At 33.0% G+C, this 11,470-nt stretch overlaps 1 protein-coding gene and 1 long non-coding RNA gene across 2 annotated transcripts; both read right to left on the minus strand.

Moving 5' to 3' along the window:
* Positions 1-309: 309 nt before the first annotated feature.
* LOC139782422 (receptor-binding cancer antigen expressed on SiSo cells) lies at positions 310-2,848 on the minus strand. Its single transcript, XM_071721452.1, has 5 exons — positions 2,748-2,848; positions 2,144-2,640; positions 1,625-1,777; positions 1,448-1,555; positions 310-1,382 (listed from the first exon to the last, which is right to left on the minus strand). The coding sequence occupies exons 2-5, from the start codon at positions 2,306-2,308 to the stop codon at positions 1,203-1,205; spliced, it is 606 nt and encodes a 201-aa protein (XP_071577553.1). The 5' UTR covers positions 2,309-2,640; positions 2,748-2,848; the 3' UTR covers positions 310-1,202.
* Positions 2,849-5,225: 2,377 nt separating this feature from the next.
* Positions 5,226-9,587, minus strand: LOC139782471 (uncharacterized). The gene is made up of 2 exons (XR_011720887.1): positions 7,087-9,587; positions 5,226-5,548 (listed from the first exon to the last, which is right to left on the minus strand). It is a non-coding gene; the product is annotated as an uncharacterized lncRNA (long non-coding RNA).
* Between the last annotated feature and the right edge of the window lie 1,883 nt (positions 9,588-11,470).

Below are 11,470 nucleotides of genomic sequence, written 5' to 3' on the forward strand. Positions count from 1 at the left end.
ATTTCGTCGTGTCTGATGATGTAATCCCTTTTTCCATATATATGTTAAAAAAATGAATCATTCTGTTGACAAAATAGCGCAGGTTATACCTGATAAGTTAATTGGAGTTTGTGATCGAGATCATTAGGAAACTTCTTCAGGTGTCTCCTTCCTCGCGGCTGCTTGATAATTCGATCTCTTTCGCAACGACGTAGGATTTTAGGCACAATTTTGCATCGTGCACATTACAGAAAGATACCTTTCAGCCTCGATACGTGAACATATGTGGAACGTTTGAGAGCGGGGTATTTCCAAGTCTAAACGCAAACGTATTCTTTTTTTTTTTATTACGAAACACTTTAAAATCCACGATCCATTTATCTCAGCAATCGTGCATGAATAACAAAAGGAAAAGAATGTAACAAAGCAAAGCGTCGTCTCTTTCGTTTTCCGGAATTTCAGTAAAATTTCCAAGTTTCCAACAAAACTCGCGGAAATTACAGATTTGTAAATATAACAAAAATACTTGTAAAATGACAAATTATTTCCAGTTGATTAATATACATATATCGACTTGTTATAAACTTACAAAACAGATTATTCCGCTTGTAAGGAAGCTCAGAAGTATCACACTCGAGATTTGTATAAAATTCATATGGAATGTTTACAAATACTACTATTTTTAGGAGAGATAGTCATATCGACGCTGTTTACACGTTATTCTTTCGTTTACATTTACGAGAAACCGTGCGGATATTTAAATACTGAGAAATGTTCGCGAACATTTACACGCTCCGATAAGACGGTATAACAAAACAAGTAAATCTTGTAAGATAATAGTAAATATAATGCATTAACACAATACATTAATGCAACTTTATCACTCTGAAGTATTGCATTTTTTTCTCACGATTAACCCTCCTACTGCCCTTTTGGAGAATGAATATATAAAACTATACAATAAAACAATAAACCTGCATTTTTTGAATATGCAAGATTTAGAGAAGGAATTTTTTCGCCTTGCAATGATTGACTAGCAATCGTAAAGAAGAATTGAGAAAGCAATAAAACTGTCACGTCGTACCAAAAAAGTTACATCGAGTAATAGAGAGTTAATATGAACATGCCAATTTCTATATTAAAAATATCTGGCATGTAAAATATCCCACTGAGTTGTACATCGTGTGTTTTGATATTAATCCCCACATATTCATGGTCTCGCATCAGGAACACAGTTTTGCACCTAAGGGTTGTGGTTTTGTGCGCTCCAGTCTTCTCTGCTGTTGTTCTATTAATCGCTGCTCCCGCTCTCTCCTTCTTTGCTCTCGCAGCACTTTGGTAGCGTCACTAAAATCGTCCACTTCCCAACCAGCAGTATTTTCCTCCCATTCTTCTAATTCATTCTGGACATACAACAAAAACATAAGTCTCTGGAGTGTTACAAGCTTGCTTTCAAGGATAAACTTACGGTCGGAACAGGATCCATGGCCGTGAACTGTGCAACGTTGCAAGAGCCGTCTGCATGCTTATCCTTTATTAAAATCTTCGTCTGCCTAGTAATTCTTGGAGTCATATCCTATGCAAGGTCCAAAAGTAAAATCTTTAGTGCTCTTATCGACTGTTCCAAAATTAGCCCTAGAGTTACCTCAAAAAAGTTAAGCTGTTCCTCAGTGGGCGAATCGGGAGGCTTGATCACTTGCTGTCGATACTGCTCTATCTTTGCTTGTACTGTGTTAACTGGCTTGTCCGGTATAACGACAACTGGATTTTCTTCCCACTTGTCCCACTGCTCCATTTCCTTAAACGACCATACTCGATAAGCATTATTTCAAAACTCAGATATATAAGCAGCAATATGTTCTCCATTTTATAATCCACGAAGACTATACCCTATGAAGGCATCATTATAGTTTTCTTGGCTTGTTTCAGCTGCGTTCCGATATTCACTGCTAGTGACGTGATATAAACTACAGATTTTCAGTAGTTTATATCACTGGCAGTGAATATTGTAACGCAGCCTTCGACAACCTAAAGCACTGTAACATTTCTACCAATATCAACCAGGATATATTTACATAACTGCATGAAAAATATATTCTTGCAACATTATTATTCTCATATACTTGACATGGGAGGTATCACATGACACATGACTGACAAGTACCGTCGAGCTAGTTAAAACGTTCGGCACCACGCCGACGGTGGACAGGGGCACGGAGTCGCAGGACGATCGTCTTCGACGTCGGAGGCAGCACATCGCGCGCTTAAATATCCCGAAGAGCAGCACGAGCAGGGCCTTGAGCCGATTCATCAGAAACTCCACAGCCATTTTCGGCTCGGTCGGCCTCTGAACGGCGAGCTAACCTCTCCCCCGTAGCCGGAAGACGGATGTTCACGCGATTACCGGGCGCGGACGCGGCATCGGCGATCCATCTTGCGAGTCGAGACGACGACGTCGATTCGCCCTCACATCGTCTCGCGCGTTTCTCACGCACGGGATACGATTTTATCGATGAGCCGGAAAAGACACAGGCCTGCCTGGGACGTACATAACCTAGATCCCACCCCGGTCCCCGTACGATTGCGCTGTCGGCTGTCGGTTGACAGTGTTGACACTGTTGACAGATCGAGCCATCGAGCGCTCGATGTCGAACGGCGCGACTATCGAAACGCGTTTAGGGGGTGATTTGATGAAAGTCGGATTGAAGATGACAACTCAGGGCCGATATCACAGTCTCCGATTAATATAATCCTCCGATTAAACTCACTCTTAGTTTAATCGGAGGATCACGTTAATCGGGGACTGTGATATTGGCCCTCAGCAGTAGTTCTTTAGGTTAATGCAGGTTGACGCAGAGTCGCTGAGAGTCGCTGGTCGCTGTCAATCGATCGATTGATAAATCTCCATCAATAGCGGGTTCGAGTCTCCGGTAAATCGGGTTCGAGTCTTCACTAAATCGAATTCAAGTCTCCGCTATAAATTGTAAGCAGAGAGAAACCTGAGAGCGGAATATAGCTATAAGAATACAATCGTCTATTTGAATGTCGCAAATGTCGCGGATATCTATTCTAGAATATTAATACGCCTATTCGTTAGAACACGAGAAATTTCAATTTATCCGCGCGGAAGATCAAGCACCTCCGCCATATTGATGACGTCACCTTCCATTTATCCCAGAATGCGCAAACGCGAGGGCGCGGCGGGCGGACACGGAGCGGATCGGTCTCCGAACGAGTGGCGCGTCGCGAATTGTTTAATTGGTAAGAGTAAGGTTTATTTTGTCTTGCATGCATTATTTAACGCAGCACCTATCGCGTAGGATAGATTAAGCGCTCGGGTATTAACGATTTGCAAATATACGCATTTCAGTACGGTACTTATTCGGTCGAAAGCGAAAGCGCGTCGCGCTGGCAATCCAGGCAATCGCGAAAGTGACAATCGCGTGTCGTATTTTCCAATGTCGCGAATATCGCGGATATTTGTCAAAACTATTAGTACGCCTATTCGCTAAAATGCCAAAAAACGATCGTGATCATAAGCGAGCGTATAGTATTCGGTTTTCGAAATTCGGAAAATTCGTGATCGTGAAGTTGTGAGAGCGGGGTGCAATGAGTAGCGACGCCATAGCACCCTTGGGCCTTGGCTCGGTTTGGCGCGAGAAGTTTCGCGCGCGGGGGATGACGGGTCTCCGCCATATTGATGACGTCAGACGTTCTCCTTCATAGTTCATTTCCACTTTTCAGATCGCGGCGGACGCGAAAGGACCGGCTCCGGAACGAGTGGCGTCGCGGGAGTTGTTTAATTGGTAAGAGTAAGCATTATTAATCCTGTATGAATTATTTAACGCAGCATTTATCGCGTATAGTACCGATTCAGCGCTCGGGTGTAACGTGTAACGATATTTCTCGAAAATAAGTATTTCGCGGTAGTTGATGTTTGGTCGCAGGCGCGTCGCGCGGACAATCGCGGGCGATCGTATTTTCCATCTGTCGCGAATATCGCGGATATTTACCAAGAGCATTAATACGCTTATTCGTTAGAATGTAAATAGTGGCAATCACTAAAAGGCGAGCATGCAGTATTTGCTCAAAGTACAGAAATTGTATAATCGCGAAGTTAAGAGCGGGATGCGTAGTGACGTCGCGGCGAGATTTTCGGTACGAGAAGTTGATCGCGCGGGATGAGACGAAGTGCCTCCGTCATGTTGCCCATGTTAATTAATTACGCTCCCCTTTCATTTCCAGATCGCGACGGGCATGAGACGGATCGGCTGCGGAACGAGTGACGTCGCGAGAGTTGTTTAATTGGTAAGTGTAACCTTTATTAATCTATGCATTATTTACTGCAGTATTTATCGAGTAGTATCGATTCAGCGCTCGGGTGTATATTAGATATTTCTAAAAAATACGTATTTTGCGATACTTGTACGGCCGAAGGCGCGTCGCGCGGATAATCGCCAAAGTGACATCGCGGCGTTTTATTAACAGGAAAATTAATATAAACAATGATAATTATTTTTAAAAAATTCCTTTGTTCTGCAACGAATAATTTATATGATCTTACATCACATTATTTTATTTTATTTGTTATAAAGCCAGTTTGTCCATTGATTACATGGATAGACTATAAAATATTGTGTATAAATTGGCGTTTTATAGAAGTAAAAATTAGTTCAATCATATATAATATTGGATCTTATATATATAATAAATCAGATGCAATATTATATATCAGATGAATATACAGCATTAATAAAATATGTATTCCTTGTTTTTATAAGAGAGATAATGCTTCTATTTATACACACATTCAAAAAGTATTTATAAATATGAAGGAAACACACGCCTAACTCATTTAATACCTATCCTTTTCTCTATAAGAGAATAGTCTTTATTTTTATTTTACATATATAAATATATTGTACTAATTCTTTTTGTAAAAAAGAAATCTGTAGAAAAGCTTCATATTTTTAAAATGTCAATATTTTATTTTTAATGCAACTTTCTTTCTTATTCTTTTTTCATTTATTTCAGCAACTTTAATGTAACCAAGAATCAATTATTTCCATAATCCTTTTTTTATATCTATATAATTATTTATCTTTATTAATTGTAAGATATAACTTTAAATATAAATATTTTTTTCTATTGTCTGAGATCTATTGTCTAAGAAAAACTTTACTCTTTGACATACTTTTAAGTTAAAAGATTCAATATATTATTTTTATTAATTATTTTGAGCTCCGTTTTAATTTGTGAACCTTATATTTGTACGTTAATTACAAATAACCTAATTAAACCTTATATTTATGTTACAGAACCATCATAGCTGATAATACGTAGCTGACATTTTCACACTCCACCATCAATCGGTAAGTTATAAAAAACGTTATTTATCACCAAAATAAAACGACTAATTTTATGCAAGTAAGCAATAATGCTCACCACAAAGTTATTACAACAGCACCCGATATTTTTCCTAGGCTTCCTTAGCCTCCTCACGGGTTCTCCCATCTGAACCCTTTTTTTACTCGTATCTCACAACAGAAAAGATATGTACAAGATTAATCTGTAACAAAAAAAATATTTAAATGAAAATAATTATGTCTAAAATAAATATAGATTCCTTGTTTTTATAAGAAAGGTAATGCTTCTATTTTATATACACTGTTAAAGGTTAGAGGATGAAATTTAAACCAATACCATGAGTTAGATTTATTATGTTATTTTTAACTACCATGTGCGTCAAAATTTATTAGCTTGAAACAAAATAGGATTATTTTAACTCCATTGGTTTAGTCAAATTAACATTGTTTTAGTTAAATTAACTACATATTGAGTAGGAGCAGTGGCGACCTACGGAATAGTTAAAAATTACTCAAAATTGAGTTGAATTTAACCCTATGAATTTAACAGTGTACATATATTCAAAAGATGTTTATAGACACACATATTGCTTGCTTGCATCAAATTATGAAATATTTAATTTTGAGCGCATATTTGGAGAACAGATTAAAAGAAACACATACCTAAAATAAAAATGGAAGAATAACTTTTGCATGCAAGTATCATTTTATTCATAATTTCAACTAATGTACGAACTACGAATAATATCTTAATAAAAATGCTTCTTTATTTAGATATCAACTTGCATAAAATTTGATGAGAAATAAAATCTAATCCTTATATAATTTAAATTATTATAAATTTTAATTATTTAGAAATATTTTATATAAAAATAAGTGTCCATTTTAATCGATTACCCTCAAAAACTTTTTTATTTGTATTTTAAGAAAGAAATGCTTCGGACGAAAGTTGTTTGGTTTGAAGGGAACATGATTCTTATGTAAGTTATGTTGTAGATGTCATCGTTTTCAAGAAATTTTAGAGGCGACTAATTTCTTAAATAAAACTTGATTTTTTTCCTTGAGATAAAAGTTATAGATCTCGTCGAGACGTTTTCAAAACACTATAATAAAGCTCTCTTTCGTTAAAGATTTTCTGAGATATTTTAAATTTTGTCAGGATGTTTTTTAATATAAAATATGAAATATCTCGTAAAGTATTCACTTTTTGATTACTTTACCTGGATACTTTTGTACATAAAAATATGAGAAAATTTAAAAATATCTCAGGAAGTTCTTAACGAAAAAGAATTTTATTATAGTGTTTTAAAAACGTCTCGACGAGATCTATAACTATTATTTTAAGGAAAAAATTAAGTTTCATTTAAAAAATTAATCTCCTTTAAAATTTCTTGAAGATAACATGTATGGCACGACTCACATTGGAATTATATATGACTCCCTTCAAACAACTTTCGTCTAAAGCATTTCTTTCTAGAATCACAAATAAAAAAGTTTTTGGGAGCGATCGATTAAAATAGGACACCCTGTATATTTGTTAATATTAATCATGTCGTAAATAATTTATTAAATATTTAAAAAATCTCAAAATATAATCTAACAAATATTTTATTTATTAGACAACGTATTAAACATTCAATACACTATTACATTATACAGTGATCTGAAAACGATATACTACGCAAATAAATAATTATTTTCATCAGATAACAATTAATAAAATAGATTATGAAATGCTCACCTCGCGATCTGTTACATCTGGCCGCTTCTTCGGCTTCGACTCTTCTCTTCTTTTCGCATTGCTATTTCTTCATGGCAGTCACATCTGTTTCTTAAAACAAAGAAACTTTGATTACAATTAAACGTGATTACAAGTAATCACAAAAATGTAACAATCGTGCAGCTTTGCCATACCTTGCACGATACTCTCGAAATTAATCACACGCGACGCGTACTTCATCCGCTTTCAACTGTAGCATTATTCTCGCATATTTTTATTCTCGCGTATACTTACTACGCGTATCCCTATCTATCTTAAAGTAGAGTACCGACCTAAACGTACGCGTAATCTTATCTTTTACAGGCAATTCCGCTTTTACCGAACAACAGGGCAACTAAACACAATCGCCGCTGTAGTTTTCGGGAGTGGCGTATTAATTATCGCGCGAACATTGTTATTCGCGTTTGTGGTGCCGGTGGAGTTGTGTCGGGCATCGAGGGAGCTGATAATCCAAGAGGTCAACCTGAGAGGAGGATGAGCCCTGGGAGAGACATCAGGCGCTAGCGAAACAACATTGTGGTAAATATTACTTTTTATTTTGTATAAAAGTAATTTTAATTTTTGCTTATACTTGAGTCGTTTTATTTCATCATGATTTTGAAATAATAATTAGAAAAAAATAAGTAATTTGAAATTTTATAAGAATTTATTTTTGTAAAGATATTTTTCTGAAAATGTATAATTATTTAAATAAAAGTGTAATTAAATGATGAATAAGAAGTTTGATGCGTAAGAATTATTTAATATCAAATCACTTATTTATATGTTACAGAAGATAACGACGCGGAAAGTGTCGCATCGAGGGAGCTGACAACCCGAGAGGACAGCCTGAGAGGAGGAGGAGGCCTGAGAAAGGCATCGGGCGCCAGCGGAACAACTTTGCGGTAAATATTATTTATTTGTGTAAAAGCAACTTTTTTCCTGTTTATTCTTGAATCGCTTTATTTCACAATAATTTAGAAATAATAATTAGAAAGAAAGTGGTAATTTGAAGTTTTATAAAAGCTCATTATTGTAAAGATCATTTTAGGAAAATAATTATTTAAATAAATGTCTAATTGAATGATAAATAAAAGGTTTGATACCATAGGAATTATGTTTTAAAACATTGAGTTTTTTAAACACCATTTTAATATAAATTTTATATTTATATGTTACAGAATCAACGTAGCTACGTGGCAGATATAATTCCGCTATTGCGCATCGGTGTCGGTGAGTGATGAATTAATATATTTATTGAGGTAACGGATGTATGGTAACTTATTAAATATACATATTATATATCTGGATAAACGTATGAAATTTGTCAACAATATAAAGATCTTACACATAAGTACACAGCATTCTATACATCCGTTGCCTTAAAATGGGTCAGTTACAACAGATTAGGATAAGTTTAATTCTGGACGCTTCTTTATTATTATATTTATTGTGCATTTATTAATTAATTTAGTTTGCATACGAGAATGTACTCGTATAAAAATTATACAACTAATATATTATACCAAAACCAAATATATTTCCTTCGACAACAAAAAAGTAATATTTTTTATTGTTTAAATGTTTACCAAAAAAAGACAATTTTTCGGTTGACTTATATATAGTTACGTAAACACATCACTGGAAAATTATTTCAAGGAATAATCTTCTATGTATCATAGAATTGCAAAAAATTATCACATATGACAATTGTCTAATCGTACACTCTTAATAGTATTTATTTGTAAGATCAGTTCTCATTAACTTCTTTTATAATCGTAGTTACGTACGTTTGCAATATGCGGATGATATTACAAGAAAGCTCTAAACTGAGGCTGTTTTAGCTGAAAATAAAAACATAAAACAATAACTGAGAGAAAAAACCGATAATTTTGAAAGAGAACAAAATAAATGTATTAAAATTAATAAACAAAATATAGTTCCTGTGATCATCCTCTAAATAAAGTAATTTCTAAGTGTTACAAGTTTTAATAAGCAGCACCATTGAATGTGTTTAATTATGCCATGTTATATGAATAGAGTCACATGTTTGATAGGAATATATATATATGCAATTAATATTGCAATAACGCGTACATATGCGTAAATTATCGATTACAAACTAGTTATAAATGCATCAGTGGTACAGCAATATTATTTGAATATATGCAATATATTGCATAGTAGAAAAATCGAATAGATGCTGAAATAACTTTTCAAATAATCATAAATTTCATATTAGAGATATAAATATGTAATTTTTCTATTATATCTTTTTATACCGTAATTTTACACATCTAATTATACGTGTGGTATTAATAGAACTGATTCTTATAACATATAAAGCACATATGATATCAATATAACTGTTAGTCTTTCGGAATAGCATATCATTAAATGGATAGTTAAATTGTCTTGCATATAATCTAAAAATTAGTCAATAGAAGTTTAGTAACTAAAACTATATTAATATATTATACAATATATATATATATAAAGGTTTAACAATTAAAATCTTTTTAATTTACTGCTTTTATTTAAGTTTAAATGGTATTTATATCTCATGTGATCAACAAATAGAAAGTATAAAATATTTGTATAGTTTTATATGTACAAAATGGAAAATAAAAGAATATATTAATAATAAAAAGTAATTGAAGTAAACAATATTGTAATTATAATATTGAAAAATGTTTATATAAAAAATGTAACAAATACTCAATATTTTTAATAATTTGGCAGTATCTGTAACAAATACTGTATTACTCCTATTATTCCTTTTTTCATCTATTCCTTTTCTACATATTTATCCAGAGTTAAACTTTATATAAGTTAGTGCAAAAGAGCGATATATATTGTGTGTATATATATATATATCTCTCTCTCTATGGTTCGGTTATCGGTAGATGTCAGTACCATTTCGGAGACGTAGTGATACATATCGGGACATTTGTCACATATTAGGTCCGACCGGTTTAGTAAAAATATAGCATAAATATGGAAGCATGAACTTAATTTAGAAATATCAACAACGTAACGACACTTATGGGGTCCAATTTCTTCGCTGTAATGACAAAAATCGAGATCAGCCAATTGAACTATTACTATTATTAAATATTACCAAGATTTATGCGTTCATGAGCATATCTTTCTCATTATATAAATTGAAGAGTTCATTACCTATTCGTAGACTACTTAAAAATTTGAAGATAACATTTTAAAATGTTGTCTTCGCAAATTTTTATCTAACCTATGAATAGATAATGAATAGTTTAATTTATATAATGACAACGATATGCTCATGAAACGCATAAATCATGGCAACATTTAATAATAGTAATAATTTAATTGGCCGTTCCTGATTTTTGTCATTATATCGAAGAAATTGGACCCCATATGTCACGTCGTTAATGGAAATTTCTGAATTAATTTCTTACTTCGTATTTATGACGTAATTCTGATATATTACTTAAGAAATAGTATTCGTATTACACAAATATCGAGATTAAAATAACACACAGTTTTATATGTTTATTATTTCGTTATTATTTGTGAATCTTAGCATGCTCTTTCAAGCATAGATTAATCGTCTTTTAAAATGTTGTTTTCGACAATATTTTCGACAATATTAGCCTATGCGAGAAGCTAATGAACGCTTTTATTTATATAATAAAAATGGTATACCCAGAAAAAGCATGAATTTTGTTGAAAATTATCTAAAAGTAATAGTTAAACTGGCCGGTCCTGCTTTTTGTCATTACGTCGAAGGAGTCGGACTCTGTATATAACGTTACGTCATAAAAATTTTTTTGCTTTTTTATTTATGCTGTACGTTTGCATATACTTTTAGATATTGTATTTGTATTATACACAGATTAAATTTAAAGTAACACAATGTACTTACTTTATTATATTTATAAATCCTAGCTTCCAAGCGTAGACAATCTTTTAAAACGCTTTCTTTGTTAATATTTATAAACAAATGTTATAAATATTTATAAATATTAGCAAAGAAAACGTTTTAAAAGATTGTCTTACACGATTGATGATGATAATCGTAAATTGGAAGCTAGGACTATTAATAAAATAAATTGTGTACACAAACAATGTGTTACTTTAACTTCAATCTGTGAATAATACAAATATTTAATACATAAAAGTATATGCAAACGTAGAGGATATATAAAGAAGAAAAAAGTTTTCATCAACAAAGTAAAGTCACATTTGTGTTTGACTCCTTCAATGTAACGATAAAAAGCTGGACCTGCCAGGTAAACTATTATACATTTCAATTTATTTTTAACAAAATTTTTGCTTTTTCTGGGCATACCAATTGTATTATATAAATTAATGCGTTTAACAGTTC

Source organism: Temnothorax nylanderi, unplaced genomic scaffold, assembly GCF_030848795.1.
Source record: "Temnothorax nylanderi isolate EJ_2023f unplaced genomic scaffold, tnyl_v1.0 TNYL_tig0007_pilon, whole genome shotgun sequence".
NCBI lineage: Eukaryota > Metazoa > Arthropoda > Insecta > Hymenoptera > Formicidae > Temnothorax > Temnothorax nylanderi.